At 39.6% G+C, this 24,568-nt stretch overlaps 1 protein-coding gene across 3 annotated transcripts in view; it reads left to right on the forward strand.

Moving 5' to 3' along the window:
* Positions 1 to 24,309, forward strand: part of GABPA (GA binding protein transcription factor subunit alpha) — a 54,312-nt gene extending 30,003 nt beyond the window's left edge. For 2 of the 3 annotated variants that reach the window (XM_045002213.1, XM_045002214.1), the window contains exons 5-10: positions 6,302 to 6,547; positions 10,121 to 10,315; positions 11,161 to 11,217; positions 12,173 to 12,313; positions 13,844 to 14,036; positions 21,182 to 24,309. In XM_045002213.1, coding sequence (XP_044858148.1) covers positions 6,302 to 6,547; positions 10,121 to 10,315; positions 11,161 to 11,217; positions 12,173 to 12,313; positions 13,844 to 14,036; positions 21,182 to 21,410 — 1,061 coding nt within the window. In that variant the 3' untranslated portion in view covers positions 21,411 to 24,309. The remainder of the gene's footprint in view (positions 1 to 6,301; positions 6,548 to 10,120; positions 10,316 to 11,160; positions 11,218 to 12,172; positions 12,314 to 13,843; positions 14,037 to 21,181) is intronic. The other variant, XM_045002215.1, reaches the window with a different exon arrangement.
* The last annotated feature ends 259 nt before the right edge of the window (positions 24,310 to 24,568 follow it).

The raw sequence follows: 24,568 nt of genomic DNA on the forward strand, positions 1-24,568 counted from the left end.
TGGCTCCCAGAGTTTTCTCCAAATGTATGGCTGTCATGGCGGCCTACCTTCGTTGACAGTGGGTCCAAGTGTTTCCGTATCTCAACGACTGGCTCATTCAAGGCCACACCAGGGACCAAGTACAATCCCACGTTCGACTCACCCTAAGCACGTTCCGCCAGCTGGGCCTCCTGCTCAACAACGAAAAGTTAACTCTGGAACCAACCCAGAGAATAGAGTTAATCGGGGCAGTCTTAGACTCCAGACTCGCCTGAGCCCTCCTGCCAGACACACGCTTTCAGTCAATGGCTAACATCATCCTCAGCCTTCAAAACTTCCCGACTTCCATGGTAAAGATGTGCCTCAGCCTTCTGGGGCACATGGCTTCGTGCACGTACATAACCAGGGATGCCAGACTTCGGCTTCGCCCGCTTCAGGCCTGGTTATCAACAGTATATCGACCAGGTCGAGACAGCCTGAGCATGGTGGTCGCTTGTTGGGAATAGAATGTGAAATGCTGAGATTGTTTAGGCTTCTGGGACGAGCCGATTACGCTGGGAACTGTGTGTAAAGGGCTGGCCTTGGGCCCGCTCTCATCGGCCAGCTAACTGTAAATAGGATGATAAGTTAAACAGGTGTCTAGAATGATAATTACCCTATGGGGTTACAGCTGCGGCTGTGTGAATTTAGTTAACCAATTAGCAACTGTTTGATTGCTTGCCATAATTGTATATAAGAGCATGCTGGAAATGAATAAAGAACTCTTTGCTTATGATCACATGGGTTGTCAGACTCTGTCCATGCTCTCCTGCGATGCAACAGTCGCTGTCCTGGAATTGGTTTTGACCTCCCTCTGGTGGTTGGACCCCACGTCAGTGTGCGAAGGGTTACCATTTCACGCCCCTCAACCTTCCTTGTACCTAGTCAAAGACACATCATCTCTGAGATGGGGCGCCCACCTCGGCGAACTCCAAATGCAGGGCCTTTGGACCACGTCCGAACTAACTCTGCACATCAATATACGAGAACTGATGGCAGTACGCGTAGCATGTCAGGCATTTCGCGGAAACCTACATGGCCATTGTGTGGCAGTCCTCACAGACAACACCACAGCCATGTTCTACATCAACAAGGAAGGGGGAGCCCGGTCATCCCTCCTATGCCAGGAGACCATTCGCCTGTGGGAGTTCTGCATAGTCCACTCAATACATCTGGTGGCGTCGTTTCTCCCGGGGGTCCAGAACACGCTGGCAGACCGCCTCAGCAGATCCTTCCAGCCTCACGAGTGGTCGATTCGCCCAGACGTCATCCACTCCATCATCCTGAGGTGGGGGTTTCTCCAGGTCGACCTATTCGCCTCGCGCAACAATTGGAAGTCCCAAGTGTTCTGTTCTCTCCAGGGACATTCTCCGGGTTCCCTAACAGATGCTTTCCTACTTCTGTGGAAAGACCACCTGTTCTACACTTTCCCTCCAGGGTCCTGCTCAAGTTACACAGGGACAGGGCACGTATGATTCTGGTCGCCCCAGCATGGCCCAGGCAGTACTGGTATACCACGCTCCTGGAGTTGTCAATAGAGCCTCCGATCACACTCCCGCTGTGGCCGAACCTGATCTCACGACCATGGGCGCCTTTGTCATCCCGACCTGCAATCACTCCACCTTACAGCGTGGATGCTACTTGGCTAACTCAGTTGGAATTACTCTGCTCACAATCAGTGCAGCAGGTTCTGTTAGGCAGCAGAAAGCCCTCCACTCAAGCCACGTACCTAGCCAAATGTTTCTCCTGTTGGTGTGAGCAGCGCGCCATGCCCCCCCTTGCAGGCATCGATACCGCTTATACTAGACTATCTCCCATTCCTCAAGCGTAAGGGCCTGGCGGTATCATCTTTCAGGGTGCACCTGGCAGCCATCTTGGCTTTCCATCCAGGAGAACATGCTTCCTCCATCTTCTCCAATCCAATGGTCGTTAGATTTCTGAAGGGCTTAGATTGCCTCTATCCTCAAGTACGACAACCAGTTCCGGCGTTGGACCTTAACCTGGTCCTTTCCAGACTCACAGGGCCCCCGTTCGAGCCGATGACCACCTGCTCACTTCTTTACCTATCTTGGAAGACAGCCTTCCTTGTAGCCATCACTGCAGTGAGGCGCGTGTCTGAGATCAGAGCCCTCATGTCTGAGCTGCCGTATACAGTTTTCCCCAAAGACCAGGTGCAGCTTGGCCCCCACCCTGCCTTTCTCCCCAAGGTAGTATCAGCTTTTCATGTGAACCAGGACATTTTCCCCCGGTCTTTTATCCGAAGCCACACGCTACGCGGCAGGATCAACGTATGCACTCCCTTGACGTTCATAGGGCTCTAGCCTCTTATATCAAGCGTACTAAACCGTTCAGGAAAACGACCCAACTCTTCGTTGTAGTGGCCAACCGGATGAAAGGCCTACCGGTCTCCTCGCAACGCATCTCCTCATGGATCACAGCCTGTATCCGTGCTTGCTACTACTTAGCCGGTGACCTGACCCCACGCCTCACTGCCCACTCCACGAGGGCTCAAGCCTCATCGGCCGCTTTCTTGGCCCGGGTCCCAATACAGGAGATCTGTAGAACTGCTGTTTGGTCATCGGTACATACCTTTGCCGCTCATTACGCGTTAATTCAGCAGTCTAGAGACGATGCCAGATTTTGTTCAGCAGTTCTGCACTCAGCGATGTCTCACTCTGACCCCACCGCCTAGGTAAGGCTTGGGAGTCACCTAATTGGAATCAATATGAGCAAGCACTCGAAGAAAAGATGGCTGCTTACCTTTGTAACTGTTGTTCTTTGAGATGTGTTGCTCTTATCCATTCCAAACCCGCCCTCCTTCCCCTCTGTTGTAGTAGCCAGCAAGAAGGAACTGAGGGGGCACTGGGTTGGCTAGGGTATATATCCAGCGCCATTAAGGTGCCACTCCAGGGGGCTCCACAGCCGACCCACCACATGTTGCTAGGGTAAAAATTCTCCAATCGTGCATGCAGCACATGCACACCTAATTGGAATGGATATGAGCAACACATCTCGAAGAACAACAGTTACAAAGGTGAGTAACCGTCTTTTCCTAATTCTGTCATCTTTTCTCAGGTAGAGCTTAATACTCCTAAGAAAGAAAAGCAAGAATGAACTTGTTTTAATAGCACTAATTTACAAAGAAAAAATGCAAAAAAATTATGTGGGTAGATGATATTAACTTCTGTGGCAGTAACACCTAAAGACCCAGCCACATTGTGCTAAGCACTGTACATACTGTGACAAAGCTCTGTCCTTATCTCCGTGGATCCCGTGTTTCCTGGTGGATTTTGCTAGCCTCAGAGGCTTGCTGTAACCCTCTGTGTAGCCCTTCTCTCTCTAGAGGCAAGGGTCACAGCTTACTGAGCCATTTTTATCATAAGCCGGAAAGGGAGGTGAGGAGAAGCAACCCTCCCTCGCACAGTCTCTGTTGTCTCCCAGTTTCAGTGATTAATCGGGGAGGGAAGAGCCCAGGCCCGCCTTCTACTCTGGGCTCCAGCCCAGGGACCCAAAAAGTAGCAGCTATGGTAGCTGACTTTTTGGAAATAGGACATGTACAATTCCCTGGGCCACTTCCCCACAGCAGCCCCCACTCGATATCTCCTTCACCATTACCTCAGGGCCTCCTTCCTTGCACCTGATATGGATTTGTACTGCTTCGTTCCTCCTATAGCTCCTGACACACATGCCTCGCTGACTAACTGGGAGGCTTTTAACTAGTTCCAGCCAGCCCTTGATTGGCTTTGGGTGTCCCAATCAACCTAGCTATCTCCACTGCCTTCTAGAAGGATCTTAATTGGCCCCAGGTGTCTTGATTAACCTGGAGCAACTGCCATTTGGTTACCATGGGACCAGGGATTTGTTTAGCGTGGGCCTAACATACCTGTTCCTCACTACTTTACAGTAGCCGTCTGGCCTTGCCCTGTCACAATACATAACAAAGAGGCAGTTGCTGCCTCAGGGAGCTTAATATAGATGATCCAGCAGGTTTATACAGTAAACAGTACAGGTGTAAGGTGAAGGATAGAGTAATGGTTCTCATCGGCATGATAAGCAGTAATCACGGCATGCTACCTACCCAACCGTGGTGAAGTGTGTTTGTAGGCATCATAGCAGAAGTCAATTTGAAGGAGAACAAAGGCTTTGTGGATTTTTTACTTTAAATTCTAGAAGAGGTACTGTGGCAGAGAGCGCATAGGTGCTTGTTGCAGAACTTGAAAAATGTGCAGCCAAGACTGGCATAATTGGTGCAGAGGAGATGGGTGTCGTCGTCTTATTGAAATATCAGAGAAGATGGTTAAAGTGGTGATAGACCAGGGGTCGGCAACCTTTCAGAAGTGGTGTGCCGAGTCTTCATTTGTTCACTCTAATTTAAGGTTTCACGTGCCGTAATACATTTTAACGTTTTTAGAAGGTCTTTTTCTATAAGTCTATAATATATAAGTAAACTGTTGTATGTAAAGTAAATAAGGTTTTTAAAATGTTTAAGAAGCTTCATTTAAAATTAAATTAAAATGCAGAGCCCCCCGGACCAGTGGCCAGGACCTGGGCAGTGTGAGTGCCACTGGAAATCGGCTCGCGTGCCACCTTCGGCACAGGTGCCATAGGTTGCCTACCCCTGTGATAGACTATGAAAGGCCTTTTAAAATAAAGATAAGTAGTTTGTGTTCAATGCGTGAAGAAGGGAGAGTCAATGGAGCGGGACATAGGGAGTGCGGGTGACCAGTCAAATTATGAGCGAGGAAAATTATTTGTATCTGCATTTGAATGGATATAAATTGGGCAAGATAGCATTTAGGCCACATAGGAGGTTGAGTAGTCAATGTGAAATGAGGGGCTAGATTAACCTTTTAGGTGTGTGGTCAGAGAGAACAAACCAGGTCTCAAGGTGTCCCACGGAAAGTAGCAGCAGGATTTTAGACACTGCCTAAGTGTGTGTGTATCTAGAGAGAAAGGTCGAATAGTAGTAGATATGTTGTTAAAATAGGATAGTAGAGTGACTTCATGGAGAACTTAGAAGATGAGGGTAGAAATTTTGAGTGGATTTGCAGTTCGATGGAAAACAGGTTGTATGACCTAGCTTCATGGTCTGGTTTTGAATTGTTGACCCTTAAAAATGTAAACTTAAGATGACACATAATGATAATGTTGGAGAAGGGTAACGAATGAAATCTGGCAGCATCCAGGAGGTATTGATAGGTAGGCTTACTTACAAGGGAGACAAATGAGAGCAGAAGTTTGGAGTGAAGAATGACTATAAGATTTCTTGGAGAGAAGTAAAGGCCTGAGTTATTTTATAATAATCATACTATCATCATGATTTATATAGCACTTCAAACTGCTTTATAAACATAAATCTTCATAACACCCTGCAGAATAGATAAATACTACTTAACACATTTTACAGATAAAGAAATTCAGGTGGAGAAGCTAGGGTCTGACCCCGAGCCACAGAACAAATTGCTGGTAAAGCTGGATTTAGAACTTCAGCATTCTGATCCATGAGATCACATTGCCTCTTTAAGAATATGTCTATGCTGCAATAAAAAAACAAGTCTCAGAGCCAGGGTCAATTGATTTGGGCTTGCAAGGCTTGGCTGGAGCCTGGGCTCTGAGACCCACCCCCCTCTCAGGATTTGGGCTCCAGACTGAGCTTGAACAGCTGCACTGCAATTTTTAGCCCCATAGCCTGAGCCCCGTGCCTAAGTCATCTGACCCAGGTCAGCTGCAGCAATGCTGCAGGTGTTTTATTGCAATGTAGGTGTACCTTATGGGATATCTTAAAGTGATGCTAACCAAAGTGTGTGTAATAATTTCAAAGACAATTTAAAAGTAACCCCTTTTAAAGACTGAAAGTGGTACCTATTTTTGAGCCTACTATATTTCCTTCATAGGACAAGTGTAATAGTTCCTTAGGTATGCATACAGAGCTGCCAGTTGAATATGTGTGTGGGGGTATATATCAAAACTGAATTTAAAACGCATGGGATTGTGGGGTAAAGGGACATAGTTATTTGTTTGTTCACTTTACTAAATTATAAGTGTGTGCTTAAGTGAAGGGTGAGAAGAAATATTACATTGGGTTTGTTATCCTTGATAGTGTTGAGTCATATGAATTGTTCTGAAAATATGATGCTAACTGTGAATGCATCTGGTGTTTTCTGTATCTGATTCTTGGCCTGTAGTAACAGTAAGTTTGGCGAGATTTAAATGAAACGGGTAATGCTTTTGCAGTGCTCAAAGATACAATAAGGTAAAATATGTTATTTTCATCCATATCTAGGAATAGAGCCCAAGTTAAACATCCTTGAAATTGTAAAGCCTGTGGAAACTGTGGAGGTAGTTATCGATCCGGATGCCCACCATGCTGAAGCTGAAGCTCACCTTGTTGAGGAAGCCCAAGTGATAACCCTAGATGGCACAAAACACATTACAACCATTTCAGATGAGACCTCTGAGCAAGTGACCCGATGGGCTGCAGCGCTGGAAGGCTACAGAAAGGAGCAAGAACGCCTTGGAATACCCTATGGTAATAAAACACGATGTCGAGTAGCTTGTATGTTTTTAATAATTGAGAATTATTTGATATTAGGTATGTTATAAGAGACATCATTTATTAAAGTGCTCAGATACCATGATGAGATTTCATATGCTATGGTGAGGAGTGCAGTACAAATAGCTTGATAGAGTAAGTAAAGTGGAGGTGGAACTATGGCTTATAATTCCTTGATAGAAGAGGGTAAGTTTCCTCCACAGCTTACTTAAATTAAAAATGTGTTTTCTCCCTGGTCTAGTGCATAAAGTAGTTTAAAATATGTGTACTAGCAGATAAACTTTGTGTGTATGAATTTGACCTTGGGTCCAGTTCTCTGGGGTTCCTGACTCTTTGGGCCCATTAAAGACTGTAGTAGTGGAAGATGCGGAGCACCTGGCAGTATCAGATTTGTATGAAAAGCCACACTTAGATTCAAGTACTTAATGTACCTAATTTTTAAACTTCAATAATCTTTTCAAAAGAGGGTCACCATGGAAGAGACTAATTGTTCTAACATTATAGCATATGTAATGTCTGTAAATGTGTTCTGGAAGCTAAATTGAAACATTTCTTTTGAGACCTATACCACACTTGAACCCTGGACTCTGCATATTAAAATTAGCTGTGTTAAAACATTGTAATGTACTCTCCAGTAATATTCACTAAATCAACCTGTAATATGTAAACTCCCAGAAACTTTCCCTTTTTTTTGCCTTCTTGAGGAAGCCCAAGTGATAACCCTAGATGGCACAAAACACATTACAACCATTTCAGATTGTTTGCCTTTTCTTGGTTTTAGTACTTGGAAAGAATTAAATTCAGTCTCAGGTATTTACAAGGGAACAAGGTATTAAATTGGCTGATATTCTTAACAGATTCTCAGAGAAATAACTGAAACAATGGCTTCTGATTTGCTTTGCTTTGTTGATCCCTTTGACATACAAGCATTTCTGAATTCACTTTCATTATGCTAGATACCTTGTTAATTGAGGGTTTGATACTAAAAGCTTAGTATCGTGTGAATATCTTCTGAAATTTCACAGCTTGCCATCCTATAATGCAAGAAGATAAGTTACACTCTTCAACATAATATTAAAAACATTTAGTGTTAAGTTGATTTACAACAGTTTATTTAATAGATTTGTTAGTATTAAAACTTTGCTTTCTCAAAGAAGAAAATCAGCATTGTGAATGTGACACCATTGTAATTTCAAAGGTTTGCAATTGTTTTCCATTACGTAGGTGAGAATTTTCTAGAAAACAAAAATTGGCCTCTTTTATGACAAAACCCAAGTATAGACATTTTGGAATTTTCCTCTTGGTAGTAGAAATGTCTTAATCAAGTGAATGCCAAAAAGGATAGCTTTTACACACCATATCAGGTTTTCCTGACTTCAAGGGAAAGGAAGGCACTTGAGGACCTTTTGTATTCTGAATGTATTGTTGGTGCTTTATAATAATATATGCCTCTGTAGTTTTTTTGTAAATGAATTTTTGTATGATTCCTCAAAGATGAGATTTCATTTTGCCTGACCCTTCTATAAATGTGTGTAAATTGCATTTCTGCTAGGAGTTGAGAGTTTTTCAAGATCATCAAGGCTTTCTGAAATCACTTGCCTCTTTTGAGAATCCAGAAGACTTTGCAACAGACAGACAGAGTTGTAGCTCGGAGTAAAATCAAACCCTGTTTTGTAGCGATACTGTACACTCTATTCCTTCCCATTATTTGCTCTGACTTGTAAGCTAACAACTAACCACCATCCAGGAATTTTCCACCCTTTAACATCTCTCTTCTGTTTCTCCAGTTTCATTCTTGTGTCAGAGAAACATATAAGGTGTACTCCACAGCTGTTTCTAGCTGTCATTTTCTCCTTCAGCTTATTTTTTCTGGAAGCCTGGAACAATCAGAAAATGCTAAATCAAAGCAATAATGCCCCCAACTGCTTTTTGGAGCCGCAGTTTACCAAGAGGGACCTTAAGTGCATTGTATTTTCGCTCTGAGAAGCCAAAGTTATTTCAGGAGACAAGGCAGCAACCGAAGTAGATAATTTTTGGTGTTGTGGCAGACAGCTTACTTAGCTCTTTTAAGAAACAAGAAGCTCACTGTCTGGAGCAGAGGAGGTTCTTTGTGACGTCCAGGAGCTATGATGAGAACTCTTACTACCAGCAGCAGCACCATTCCTTGCTGTCTTCTGCCCGCCCGCTCTAGAATATTTCTTAGGAGCTAAGTCTTAACCAGGAATGTTCTCATATTTCCTTTACTATTTCTGGGGACTAGAGTGCTGCAAATGCAAAGTTAGCTCTTTAAAACGTGATTTTTTAAAACTCTGGCACTGCCCGTTCTTCTTGCATTTTGGTGGATGTGCCAGCAGTCCCAGGTTCAGAACTGTTGAAGTGAGAGGTTTCTGCTGACCATGTACAAGATCCAGACTCTGTCAGGGAGAGTTTCATGACCAGTGGGAGTGACTGCTAAAGCATGTTTGTCTCAGCCATGAAAGTCAAAAACCTCTCAAGAAACCATATAAGATACAGCTCTTGCTTTTTCCTAGGTGAGGGAATGATAGAACTTTCCTGATCCATTCTGTTCAGAAAATCACAGAAACTATATCTGTGCCTATCCATGATGCCAAGTTGCTTTTTGTTAGGGCTTCCCAGAGCTCTTTTGGGATTTGGAGGCCGAAGGTAGATTCCAGAGTTATGCTGTGCTCACAGAAGCATTATTATGCAGTATAGTGTTAGCCTAAAGAACCTACAGGATATGACAATAGTAACAGGAAAAAAAATTGACCCTACATGTGAAACAGTTTTTGACAGCCGTCTGTTCTAACTGTTCACCCAGTTGGCCTAGTTACAACAAGGCGCCAAAAAAAAAAAAAAAAAATCTTCATCCTTCTCCCAAAAGGGTTAGGAAGCTTAATGATGTTGCTTAGAACTCTCACTAGCCACCAATATCCTCAGCTACTCCCTGGTTGCACACAGTGTTACTGACCTAGATCGTGGTTGGGAAAGGGTATCCCATCCCAGCATAGGGAAGCCTAGTGTTTCATATTGGAAGAAATGAAACAAGAAAATTGGTAGAGAGAGCAATAGAGGGCTCAGAAATTTTCGTAGATGGTGAGAAGAAATGGTCATCCAAGTCAGAGGCTTGCATTGTACTCCAGATACTGCACTGTCTCAGGCAAAGCCATAGAAAGCAAATTAGCAAGTCCATAGGAATAGTTTTGTAGTGGCATCTTGAGAATCAAAATTTCATTTGTGTTGTGGCTTTCCACACCTTCTACTGTCTTCCCTTTTTGTTTCTCTATGCAAAGAATGTTTGTGGTGTAATCAGGCTTTGTTACTAAAACTTAAGAATTAGTGTTTTTTGTTTTTTTTTAAATTTAACTCCTCATTCATATGACTTTTCAGTCATATTTGTTTCAATCATATGGGACAGTGTTTTTTCTCTGGTTCTTTTTATTGCTAGTGACTATAGGGAATAGTTCTGTAGTGTCTAAAATGGGCAGGCTGACGCACCTTTTACAGCTTTTATCAGTTGTTTAATATATTTTTCTTCTTTTTTCCTAGACCCTGTACAGTGGTCAACAGACCAAGTACTCCACTGGGTGGTATGGGTGATGAAGGAGTTCAGCATGACTGACATAGACCTCAATACTCTTAGTATTCCAGGCCGAGAGTTATGTAGCCTCAATCAAGAGGACTTCTTCCAGAGGGTCCCTCGGGGAGAAATCCTTTGGAGCCACCTGGAGCTTCTTCGAAAATGTATGTGAGCTTTTTCAATGACTGATTTAGTTACTATTTTTTTCTGTGGAAAGATAAAGACAGCTGTGAACAGTCCAAATTATTTTCCCACTTTCCATTAGCAGTGAAAGGGAGGGTGTCAAGTACAAGATAAGGGAACATGTTAGAATGAGAGTATTTGCTGTTACAAAAGAAATGTCCCATCTTTCCTCAAATTTTATTCCTGTTAATCTAATACAAGAAGTACGGTACAAGAGGTATGGCTCTTACAACATACCTGAGAATTCCTGATTTATGTTTTTATTATTAGCTTTAGTTCATCTTCTGATTTGACAGATTATATATATTTAAATTTTTATATATTATATTTATAATTAAATATTAAGTGCTATTTAATATACGTTGCAGTTTCACAATGTAAATGTGAACGTTACTAAGCTAATTCTTTAGCTCATATACACTGCAGCAAATCTATTGTGCATTCATGTGTATTCAATGTTTGGATACAATTAGGTAGGCTGATTTTCTGTCTGTGACATTGTAAAAAGTACATCATATAAGCAAAATGGAAAGCTTGTATGGGTAAAGAATTTTAAAAAATGTGTAATATTCTAAAAATACATTAGTGAAAATAAAGCTTCATCCCAGATTCCTATAAGGACATAAAAAAGGTTGTGCGTACTTCTTCCACATGGTATTAAATATTTACTCTTAAAAGTCATCATCTTTATGTACTCTGCAACCTTTATGTTGTTTCTCTGCATTCCTTTCTTGTTTTCTCAGTTATAAAATCCATTTGGCATTCAGTTGACTTATGAGGGTAAGGATTTGAATAAAGATTTAAATATTTTTCTTTTACTTGGCAGATGTATTGGCTAGCCAAGAACACTCTGGAGAAATAGCAACAGTTACTATTGATCAGCGTGAGTAGTCATGCCAGTAAATTATTAAGACAGGTGTTTGTCAACAAGAAATGCGGGTTCAGCACTTATGCTACCAAAAAGTGAGAAAAGCCACAGAGAAACTTTTGCATGTTTTTCAACTTGAAAGCAAAGCTTTAATTTTTTAGCCAATTTAAGAGTTTAATCAGAATTATGAATGTTTCTAACTTTCTTCTTATTATGATCAATAGACTTTCATTATTCTATACCATAATGTGACACGAGTGAAATATTTGTAATATCAGCTGTTCAGAACTGCATTCTTGGTGAACGTATCAGAAATAAGTTCTATACTGCATTGCTAACACAAATTCCATTTTAAATGGTAGCAACAATTTATATTATTCTTAAGGTGAAGGTTTTGAATATCTGAGTAGCTCTCTGGAGGGAAAAAATTTTGAATGTTAATATTGATGTACACACACACGCACACACACTCCCTCAGAGTTATGAACACCAAAGTTACGAACTAACCGGTCAACAACACGCCTCATTTGGAACCAGAAGTACTCAGTCAGGCAGTAGAGACCCAAAAAAAGCAAATACCGTACTGTAATGTGTTAAATGTAAACTACTAAAAAAGGGGGGAATTTATTAAAAAAAAAAAAAAGACTTGACAAGGTAAGGAAACTGTTTTTGTGCTTGTTTCATTTAAATTAAGATAGTTAAAAGCAGAGTTTCTTTTTTGGATAACAAAATTTCAAAGCTGTATTAAGTCAGTGTTCAGCTGCAAATTTTTGAAAGAACAACCATAACATTTTGTTCAGAGTTCTGAACAACCTCCGTTCCCAAGTATTTATAGCACTAGTTTCTAAAGAGCTACACTGTGTGTGTGTGTGTGTGTGTGTGTGTGTGTGTGCGCGCGCGTGCGCGCTTGTGTCAGGTTTTTGTACCAATAAGTTATAATTATTGTTCTCCAATGTTTGCTGTTTCACAGCTGTGCAAATTATTCCAGCATCTGTACAGCCTGCTACCCCGACCACCATTAAAGTAATAAACAGCAGTGCAAAGGCAGCTAAAGTACAAAGAGCACCAAGAATCTCAGGAGAAGACCGAAGTTCACCTGGGAACAGAACAGGTATTTTCTCAGTTTTATTTTAATGTAAATGCTATAAATATTTAACAGTTAAATCACATGGTGAATTTGTAGAATACAGCCACATCCCTTACAGATATGATTTTGCCAAATTTTCTAAGTGCTGCTTGCTTGGTTATGAGGCCTGTAGGGAAAATCCAGATGCTACAGGAAGTGCTGATGCAGTATGTAGCCCTCAGACCTTTTGAGTTAGTACTGAATCAGTGCCCAGCCTGGTGCTAAAGAGCGCTACCTTGATGGAAGTGTTATCTTGTAGATGAGACAAACCCAAGATTGACCATTGCCTTAAATGTGCCCCCCTTCCTCCCACTCAGTGCCATTTGCTCAATTGCCATTTATCTTCTCTTTAGTGGATCATTCAGGAAGGAAGCAGCGATTGGCAAATATGTTCCAGAATTCTAACCTGGTGTCATGGAGTGTGGGGGGGGACACAAGGCTCTGCACCCCCGGCTTCCTGCGATTCACCATGACTTTCAGCCAGCCAGTAAAGCAGAAGGTTTATTTAGACGACAGGAACACAGACCAAGACAGGTCTTGCAGGCACAGACAACAGGATCCTCCCCAATTAGGTCCATCTTGGTGTCCCAGGGGCAGCACAGCCCCATTGGGGGATCAGAGCCCCGTTTGGGCTTTCCTCCATTACACCAGCCAGCTCCTGAAACTCTCTCTCCCCCAGCGTCTCCTCCCCCCACCTTTGTTCAGCTTCCCCGGGCAAAGGTGTCACCTAGCCTCTAATTCCTTCCTGGGTTTTCACGTTACATGCTCAGGTATGCTCCCTCAAGGCCAGTCTCCCATCCCCCCAATGCAGACCATCCTCCCAGGCCAACACTTGCCACTCAGCATTCAAAGACCACATTAAGAACAGTCCCAGTTCGTCACACCTGGCATTTTGCATACAGTTTTAGTTTTCCTTCTTACACTGCTGGTAACTTTACCAGTTGGAGACCTGCTAATCCCTATGAAGTAAAGGCACTTTTAGGAAAACTGCACATTAGCTATGTACTTTATTTCAGAATTCTCCTTCGATTTTCTTATCCAAACTCTTTGTATCTTTAATATTGTATCAGCTTCACCGTTACATTGCTTCTGTCCTCCAATATTTCTTTCCTTTCTGTCCCTTTCCCTCAGTTAGGAGTTGCTACTTCATCTGTCTCCCTAAAAAAAATAAAACCATGTTTAAGTTTTGCTTGATTGACACACTCTGCAAAGTACCTTGTGACACTAGCCAAGATTTTCAAAAATAGGATCGTAGAACTAGGCTTCTAGGCCAAGATTTCAGTGAGAGCTACTGGGTGGGTTGCACTTTTGAAAGATCAGGCCAACTATTTAAATTCTAAATGCATGTTTAAGCACTTAACTTACTGTCTGATTTAAAAAAAAAAAAAAAAATCTTGGCCACTGTATAACACCGATATTGAGCTGTCCTAAACTGAAGCTTATGAAATCTTAAAATAACTTTAGCACTGTAGAAAATAACTTTTGTTTAGTTTTAATGACTTTTTATCTCCATAGGAAACAATGGCCAGATTCAGCTATGGCAGTTTTTGCTAGAACTTCTTACTGACAAAGATGCTCGAGACTGTATTTCTTGGGTTGGCGATGAAGGGGAGTTTAAACTGAATCAACCTGAGCTCGTTGCACAGAAATGGGGACAACGTAAAAATAAACCCACCATGAACTATGAGAAGCTTAGTCGTGCTCTACGGTAAACAGATCTACAACTAAATTATTTCATGAAATGGTTGTCTACTTCCCTCTAACTGTAGTATTCTGCCAGTTACATAAGATCTTTTGTGATTGCACATCAGTTAAAAAACACACAGTTACAGACCACCATGCCACCTTCTGCTGCCGTTCTCATCAGCTGAGCAGGGTGGGTCGTTACTTAGATGTGTGAGGGGTTGCCTTTAGAAAACAAATGGAAAATACTATGATCGATAATCTTTGGATAATATGTTTAACAATTTCTTGGGGAAATAGTCATGGAAACAACTTTAGTTACAGAATTTAAGATGTATGTCTACACTGCATCCCACTGGCAGCGGCGTGTAGGGTATGTGTAATGCTCTCGCCATTTTTTCCACATGCTAAGCCGCTTCATCATTTCTTGGGCCGGAGAGAACTTGCCCATTAAAAATCTGATACATTGTCATTTTGGAGCTTTGACCAATAAACACCATATTAAGGTGTTGAAGTTAACTTGCACATTAAAATTACAAAACAAAAAAACTGTAGTCATGTTGCAGTATTTCTGGAGTTATGCAAAAAATGACACCTATCTCATTTTGAGTGTCATTGTTTCACCTCACCTACAGGCCTAAAGCACCACTTGACAGCTCCACATCATACTTCAACTACTTGCACATACAATAAGCTTTCAAATCATATATGATGTGGGTGTGTGTAGCATGGGAACATTAAACTCCCAAATTATGGCCCTTTTTGGAGATTTGCCGCATGCCAAACTGTTATAGAATTTCAGATTTTACATAGTTTTTTTTTCTACTAAGTATCATTCTTAAAATGCTCGTGTGTGCTGAAAAAGACAGGTCCAGGACCTCATTAGCATCCTTACTGTGAGAACAACACAAACCAAAACACACAATTGATAAACAAATAGCTCCTGCTCTGTTTCCAGCCAGTATCACCATCTGATATATTGAACTTTCACAAGTCAAGAAAACTGAAATTCCTCAACTAAGCTATTTTCCTTCATCTGGGTTTTGTAGTTTTGAAGTCAGTGGGAATTGTGCTCCCAAATCATGTTCATGTTAAGGGTCACATTTACAAAAACATTTAGGTACCTAAATATATGGGCTTAGGACCATAACTTTAGACTCCCATTTTAGCAAATTTTGTCCTGTGTGTATTTAAAAGAAAGTGCACAATAACTTTTCATTAAACCAATTTTTTTTCAGAGTTAACAAAGTAATAGATTTTATGCCACTTAAAAACATTGTCAATAGAATAGATTAGGCACATTTTCTATAAAATAAGATATAGGAGGCATTTTTGGGAAAGGCAGGTGAACAAGATATCTTTCATGATTTAAATGTGCTGAGTCTGTTTAAAAAAAAAATTACTACGCTGAACTTTGAATATTTCACCTTCTAAGTTGGAGTACAACATTTAAGTAAAATTTGAAAAATTAGTAAATATCTATCTTTTAAATCCACTATAAACAGTTACTGTATGTCCCTGCACATTGTTTAAACAGGTATAATTTAACAGGTCTTATATGTATCAACACACCCTTTGCATTAACAGGCCCAGTGCATGCCATTGTGGCATTTCTGCAGCTCCAGTGTTGTGATAGGCACCGTTTGACACATCCATAGATAGTTTCTGCACAGTTATGGGGGATTGGCTCTAGTGACATTAGCTTGGGTACCAGTTCTCTATTGTGTTTGTCGCAACTCATGTTCTCTCATAAGGGCAGTGTGGGATCGTAGCAGTTTGCCTGCCTCCACACCGTGGCTTGAAAGTGAGTTTTTTGGATGTGGTAGCACAGTGCACCGTTTGTTGGGATCAGTGCCTCTAGCGATCGACACTTGGATAACTTGTTGCAGCTCTACTCTTTAAGTAAATTGTACATGTTGCAGATGAACTTTTTCTGCTGAAATGATTTTCATTCTATAGATCATCCTTCCCTAGGTTTCTTAGGAATCCATGTTTCTCCATAAATATTGTCCAAGCCATTTTCTTGCTGTGCCCAGCAATATGGGAAATAGTATCAAAACCTGTCAGTGCCTAGAAGGAAAGGGAGATGACAGAATTGACAGGCCCTAATAGTATTTTTCTCTCCAAAGCAGATTCTTCATGTAAGACAAGAACTTGTAAGCACCATCACAATGTAGAATAAGGTTTTCTTTGAAGGTTTCCATATGACTTAAAAATATATGTGGGACATCTCCACCAGCTTCATTTGAGAAAAAACAGTAATGTCCATACCCGTGGAAGTTCCAAAACACAGCCCTTTTTTGCAATGTTTTCTCTCATTGCTAAAACAGACCATTGCCAAGTCAGTACCACTCTGAGTGGTTTCATAGTTAGTGGTGGTGTTGTGTCAAGAAATGTTTATAGCAGTTAGGGTGGTATTTCAATTCTGAAACTATTAGGTCACTTACACCAGCTATATGTATACTAAGCTCATATTTATACTCTGCTGTCTCTAGTATTTGTTTGTTCATTTTGAATGTTGTTACAGAAGAAAGTTGTTTGTTTGGAAACGTCCATCCTGGCAGAAATGCAGAGACTCAGTTCACTAGGGGGACCTTGCTCTGAAGCACTGTTGAGGTTTTGGAGATTGTAATGCAAGATGGGATTTTCAGTTCACCCTTACTGGTTGATGAAGTAGCTTCATTGGATTTTAAAAACTGCTAATTTTACCTTTATCTGCATACGTTGCATAACAGTTTTATGCCAAAGTAATTATTGCCTGCATTTAGATTGAAGAGCTGTTAGAATTCTGTTGGTTGCATCCGTATTTAGAAATCTGAGTTTCTGTCTTGTGTTGGTTTCCCCTTGTATTGTAGTCAATCCCTGTTCACTAGAAGCAAAAACTGTCCTTTTTCACTTGTTGGCAAGATATTGTTGAGGAATGCTTCAGGTTCAAGACTGCCTCTGTGTTTCATCTATGGAATACCTGACAATAATAATAAAATGTAATTAAACACTACCTCATGAATATTGAATAAATATTTACCAGAATGTAGTTTATGCCAAGGCATAGGTATCCAAATCAATACTCAACTCACTTACACTGTAAGTAAAAGTCAGCTTTAGGTTGGATTAGTGCTTAGGGCTAATAGTAATATAATTTATATTTTTGAAAGAGAACTACTTACGGAAATAAACTATATCATACTATGTTGTGTATGATACTTAGTGTAAAGCATAGCAGGGCATTTAATTCCCAAGATGTCTGAAAAGTACTTACTTAAGTATTTACTTAATCTTAAATGTCATCCTTAATGCAAAACAAACAAAATTCAAGTGCATATCATCACATAACCAGAGGAAACAGAAAGTATGATCTTCAACAGAGATCGCACCCTGCATTTTTTGTTAGCACAGGATTCCAAACTAGGAACATAGTCTATATTTAGTACCTCTCCTTCACTTTCTTTTTTTGGGTAAGTTACAAATGATAACAATTTTTTGTTTTTACTTACCTTAAAGTTCAAAATTCAGTTTGGTAAACATCATTTTCAAATTCAGCACATTCAAATTATCAAATAAAACATGTTTACCAACTTTCCCCAGAAATGCTTTTTTTCAATTTATCTGGTAATTTGGCCTACTCTAAAATACAAGGTTGATGCTGCAAATGCTTATGTGATTTTTAAGCACTGTTCATGTGAGTAAAGTTACATACAAGCATAAATGATTGCAGGATCAGGGCCTAATTTTTCAATATCTTGATATTTTTGCCCATAGCGAGTTTGTAAGATTCAGATAAGAGACACAGTAGCTTGAGATATTTAAAGTTTATTTTGAAGTAAATGCAGTTTTTATTTTCAATCTGAAGCGATATAGCACAAATTTCCAAAGCGGATGTATCTAGACTGTTCTCAGTGGTACCAGATGACAGAACAAGGAGTAATGGTCTCAAGTTGCAGTGGGGGAAGTTTAGGTTGGATATTAGGAAAAACATTTTCACTAGGAGGGTGGTGAAGCACTGGAATGGGTTACCTAGGGGGAGGTGGTGGAATCTCCTTCCTTAGAGGTTTTTAAGGTCAGACTTGACAAAGCCCTGGTTGGGATGATTTAGTTGGGGATTGGTCCTGCTTTGAGCAGGGGGTTGGATTAGATGACCTCCTGAGGTCCCTTCCAACCCTGATATTCTATATCCATTTGCAGTTGTAAGGTATACATGAAAAATTTTCTTGCAATACCAAAATCACACTAGTGGTTTTAAAGGTTTTATTTTTCTTTTATAAGCAAACTAAGTGAAAGCAGCAGAAGAACACAGGAATAACTTTCTCATCACCAGGATGTTTTCATAGTAGTTTATGTAAACTGAAAAAAATATATATATATTTATGTTTTGTTTCTCAAAGTATTTTTCTTTTGGCAGCTGCATCAATACTGACATGTTATCTAACATTTAGATGTCTGTGGCGATATTAAATGCCTCTTTCTGCCACTGGGAACATTTTGCTGACAACTTGAATTTTTGTTTAAAAAACAAACTTGTGACTTAAGTTTTGTTTACTAATTTATTAAAACTACTGTGTAAATTTGTGATTAATACAGTAAATGATGGTGATGATGCAGGTGAAGGTGGTAGATATTCTACCCAGTTATCAGAAGAATAAGCAGATTAAAAGTAGTTCATGTAATGCTCCATGAATACAAATAACAGAAAGCAATTGGTCTGTATTCTTGACTGTGCCATCAGTGAATTGCCAGAAGAAGTATCTATTTAATTATTGATAGAAAAGTGACATTGCTCATTTTTAATCTTGTGCTTTGCAAACATCCATAACTTTTGTTTCAGCATAATCTGAAACATACCAACAGATTAAGAATTCCTAAACATTCATTAATTTTCTGTATTTGTTTGTTTTACTCTCTGTATTGTGCATTGCATCTATAACAAAATTATGTAAAAACTGATATAAATATTTCTCTGTAGTTACTATACTGACTAGATTCCAGCTCTTGTGTCTCTTCTAGTATGAGACATGAGACAGCTGCACTATCAGTTCTCAAAGATACCCTCACTTTTGACCTTTTGATATGTATAGACCAGGAGTCGGCAACCTTTCAGAAGTGGTGTGCCGACTCTTCATTTATTCACTCTAATTTAAGGTTTTGCGTTCCAGTAATACATTTTAACGTTTTTAGAAGGTCTCTTTCTATGTCTATAATATGTAACTAAACTATTGTTGTATGTAACGTAAATAAGGTTTTTAAAATGTTTTAAAAGCTTCATTTAAAATTAAATTAAAATGCAGAGCTTCCCGGGCCAGTGGCCAGGACCCGGGCAGTGTGTGCGCCACTGAAAATCAGCTCGTGTGCCGCCTTCGGCACATGTGCCATAGGTTGCCTACCCCAGTATAGACAAACTCTTAATTCTCAAGACCCTCTAGTATGCTCTACTTCAGTTCTTAATGACTACAGTCACAAGTGCATCTAATCAGACTTCATTCCACTTACAAGAAGTCTTCACCAGTCTCTGTGGTTTGCCAAACCAACTTGGGTATTTCTCATTCTGAAAGTTCCAGTTTTTGTTTTAGGGCATGTCTACACTACCCATATTACAGTGGAGCTGTGGCAGCGCTGTGACGTGGGCAGTGTAGTCAAGCTTTATCGCCGGGGCAGAACTCTCCCAGTGATTTTAAAAAAAAAAAACCCACCCCAAATGAGCTTTATCACTAGGAGCCACAGCCCTGTCTACACTGGTGCTTTTCGGTGCTAAAACTTTTGTCACTCAGGTGTGTTTTTTCACACCCCTGAACGACTAAAGTTTTAGCACTGAAAGTGGCAGTGTAGACACAGCTTTAGTCTGAAGTGTGTCATCTGCAAAATTTGGTGTCTCCAAAGAGATTTGACTGGGAGATAAAAGCTAGTTCAGTCATTTACTCAGTTTTGCTTGGAGATTAGAGACCCTCTTTATTTCTTGCTTATCAAGGACTAAAGAACATCTCAGAAGTACAGATGGCCTGGCATTTGTTCTGTACACAAGCATGCCTTTCAAAGGATTGAAAATCTGAGAGCCAAGGGAGTTTCCAGCTATCTGATGCTAGAAGCATGAGGTAATCCAGTCCAATGATATTTTCAGAGAAACTGAACCATAGCTGGGTAATTTTCTTTCATTATATTTGTGCCTTGCACAAATTTATCACAATCCCACTAAATCTCAGAAGTCCAAATTCATTAATGCCTCAGGCGAGGAGAGCACAAAATACAACTGTAAAAAGTTTAATTTGTCACTGGAGTACTATAGATCATGTATAGAGTTTTATGTTGTCTTAACTGCATTCTGTTTGGTGTGGCCTATGGTGGTAACTCTGTTGTGATAAAACATGAAAAATGTTGACCATAAAAGGGTAATTAATTCATAATTAATTGTAAACATAGATAATGGATGTGCTTCTGACTTTGAGTTTTAGTAGGTCCTGCATTTAAATTATACAAAGGAAAGAGTGAAACTCCAGTGCTCACTATTGAAAAGTATCCTGTAGTTTTAGATGGGCTATATTAATATACAGTCCCACTCTTTCCATAATCATGAATACAATGACCCACAGCATTCAGTTTGAAATTAGCTGCTTTTTCCGCGAAGGGAGTAAGCAAGAGGCAAGGTTATGGGACCTACAGGGTCAGTACATGAGGGTGCATACTGAAACTGACCTTCTGCAACAGTCTGGTCAATTGTCCTTGTAGCTGAAATTGCCAAGAGTCTCTCTGCCACTCAGGCAAAAATAATCAGCGAAATCTTGCAAAATCTGGCCATTCTGGTGTACTGTCACCCCAGTGATGCTCAGTCTTCAAGCAGCCTGCATCCCTGTGGGATTTGTGATGGCGATGATGAATTGATTTAGTAACATTGCTCTCCCAATAGCTCAGCCAGATAACTCAAGAAAGAATTCATATTCCACTGCCTTCATTTCCTCTTTACATTTATGTTGAAAACAAAACAACTCTAGCACAAGACCGTTGAAGTCTAGTTTTATGTTGGTGAATAAAATAAATCTTTATCAAGATCTTACAATGAGAAAAAGAACCTACCTTTTAGCGCTACAGCATCTTTAAAGGTGATCATTGTGTGGGGGTGCGTGGGTTTCGTACACTGAATATTGCTCTGTTACTTTGCACTGATTTTGCTTTTTCTCATTTAAGGTATTACTATGATGGGGATATGATCTGCAAAGTACAAGGCAAGAGGTTTGTGTACAAATTTGTCTGTGACTTGAAAACTCTCATTGGCTATAGCGCAGCAGAGCTGAACCGGTTGGTCACAGAGTGTGAGCAAAAGAAACTGGCAAAGATGCAACTCCATGGCATTGCACAGCCTGTCACAGCAGTAGCACTAGCTACAGCATCCCTGCAAACCGAGAAAGACAATTAAGCACTAGGACCTGAAAGTGGGAGCCTGAGGCCTTTCTTATATACCCAGAGCAGTTATCTTTATCAGAATGGGAAGCTTCTTTTTATTCCTTGACAGTACAATATGATGCATGATTTTCTACAAAGAACTGAGACTCCCATAAATTTGGATCTTTAACAGCATATATTTCAGTGTATGTTAAGGGATCACCACAACTTCTTCAATGTGAAGAATGGCACACTGTGTCATGTAGTCTGCTGAAATTGGTGAGGAAAGCTGAACTGATTCATGTTGTATGTCCAGCCCTACAAAATACTTGTTCCAGCATTTTAAGAAAAGTGAAGCATCTATAGAAAATAGACTGGTCAATAGTTTGAATTCAACCCTTTCTGCTGTTTTTTTTCTCTATTGAACTACAAAATGGAATTGGATGTGTACACAGTTAAAGCAGGAGCTGCCCTTAAACATGCCTGTTAATCTCATCTAATCAAGCAGAGCAGAAAGAACAGACACATTAAAAAATAATACAAAGCATCAAGTCCTTAAGATAATTTCTCTGTTTATAAGCAAAGAAAACTAAGAATAGACTAAACTGAAGATCAGTGCTGAAGAAAGAGATCCAGGTTTAAGTCTGGCTTACATCAAAAGCCAATTATGAGTATTTCATTGTAATGTGTAGCTAACATGCATATACGAGGGCAAATTCTTAACTTTTGAAAAATGTTATGCTGGCTACTCAGCAAAAGAAAATGAATAAAGATTTCCATGTTTTTCCTGTCAGGTGATCAAAAACTCGAAAAGATATCCCTCACCCAAAAATAAGTTTTTATTGCTCTATGCTGCAGAGTATATTACCCAATACTCCTTATACCTGCACTATAGTTGATCTTGATGAACTGAAGACTTAAGTTAATCACATTCAGCAATCCTTTCCTGTTTAGAATCAAAATGAGTTGCAAATAAGTTTATAAAAATCTAAAGTTTGACTTCCAGATTATTGTATAGTCTGCCCTGTTAAAATATGAAAAAATACAGTTTCTTATTAAAAATTCCTTTTTTCCAAACTTCAAATAATGTTTTAAGGCCTCAGAAACAAAACTACACATTCCTGAGGCCTAAGCAGGGCACAGTTAAGGGTTTGGATACATTTTTCAAAATATATATAATTGGAATGTATCCTGAATCCAGAGACTGGTATAAATACTACTTCATTCAGGCATATACATGTTAATATGTACAAAACTGTGTCTCCATGATTTTTGAGCGTCTCCATTAATGACTTGCTAGACTTCTTCTGTTAGTCTGAATAGAGTACTTTTTACTTTTTGCCCCTTTGTTTAAACAGTATGAATATTGTGTTACCATGCATTTTTGCTGTTCTTGCAAGCAGATTTTTTTTAAATAAGGAACCATCAGCAGAATCTGTGGTGTCACTTGACAAATAGTAAAAATATAATTGCATAAGAGAAAATCTTTAGTACCGTGTTGAAAGATCAAGTTACTCTTAAAACTTTTAAGTCAAGAATCTCGCTACACTGACAGACGCTTAATGTAAAATGTACTTAAACTGAGTGGTGGAAGCACTATGTTATTGCTGTTGACAAGCAAAGAGAAACTGGCTTTCGAGGAATTGGAAATATGTGAGACTTGTATATTTTTAGGGTTTATTTTTTCAGGGTACATCTGGGAGCTGAGGTTTTTTCTTAGTGGAGGTGCATCTCCATGCCTCTGCTGTAGGCCTGAGGATCTCTCTCATGCCATCTATCATTTAAGTCTCTTTAGCTGCCATCACCACCATTGTAGCTTTCTCTTGTCAGATTCCTCCAGTGACTTTAAATTTACCATTCTTGAATTACTGAAGCACTCCTTCATTTGCCAAAAGGCTGAGCCATTCTGCTTCTGAAAGATGTATTAGCTTTATAAGAAGCTACACAAATCCTTTTTAGTCCATTACAAATCCTTTTTTACAGATATGGGTAAATCAGTCAGAAGTCAAGTCAAATGTCTAGCTTGTATGACTGTTATAGTACAGTTGTAGCCCATTTTCACTATCAAGCATTTGAAATCTCTTATGTAAATAGCTGAGGACACTATCTTGCTTATGAAAGGAGAAAATTAGTCTGCAAGTTGCATGGCTAACAACTTTTTTCTGTGTCCAGAATTCCATTTGTGCAAGACAAGGATGGGCACTGTAAATACAAGCCACAGTTCAAGTAGCTAATTAAGAAATGTGATACAACTGCCCCTTAGAACACTGCTCAGTCTTTCTAGCGGAGGTCTAAAATACTGCAAGTGGGCAGAGAAAGGAAGGGTTTAAAATGTTGACTGACCAAATCAGTCTAACGGAGGATGAATTAATATTAAAGCTAATAAGTAAAATTGATGCTTTACCCTTGAATATACATAGTCTTATTCCATTCTGTTAGGAAAGATGGCATCAAAACTTCCCATGTAAATACATCTGATTATTATTTTGAAGCTCTTTAATTTAGTAAATATGATTCTCTTTTGGGTTTGTCTATGTGCATTTTCTTTCCTGGTAGGATCTGCTGCTCTTCCACCATGTTCTTTTCATTAAAAAAGGACCAATGCATTTTCCAAACAGCATAAAGCTGTTGTCAAATTTCCTGTAGCTAAGAGAGAAATCTGACTAACTTGATGTCTTCAATTAAATAAAGGATGTAGAATATTATATGTCTATATAATTGTTTTGTTGCTGCCAGAAAAAAAAAAGTATAATCCCAATTTTTTTGTAAAACAGGGGTTTTGCATACGTTTTTACTCTTTAAATAAAGACACTTATACTCTGCTAATAATTATGTATTACTTTTGTTTTGAATTTTTTTGGTAATTTTACATGAAACAATTATTTTCTATTTTTATTCTGATAAAATATTTGTGCATAAAATGTCAATATAGTAAAATAAAAAACTGTTACACAGCTAATATTTTGGTGATGATTCATTTGTTTTTCAGAATAGCTTCCACGGCTTTTTGGTTTTTTTAAGTGGCAGCTAGTTTTAAAGATTAGTATGCACAGTTTCATTTTCAACAACTAAAGAGCACAAGAAAAGAGGCAAAAATTAACTTCAAGCTTTCTTCAAAACAGATTTTCTTCACCTTAATATTAAAACATCTTTATCTTTTTGTACTTGGTCTAAAACTACAACATATACAGA

The sequence above is a fragment of the Mauremys mutica genome, chromosome 1 (assembly GCF_020497125.1).
Source record: "Mauremys mutica isolate MM-2020 ecotype Southern chromosome 1, ASM2049712v1, whole genome shotgun sequence".
NCBI classification, from domain to species: domain Eukaryota; kingdom Metazoa; phylum Chordata; order Testudines; family Geoemydidae; genus Mauremys; species Mauremys mutica.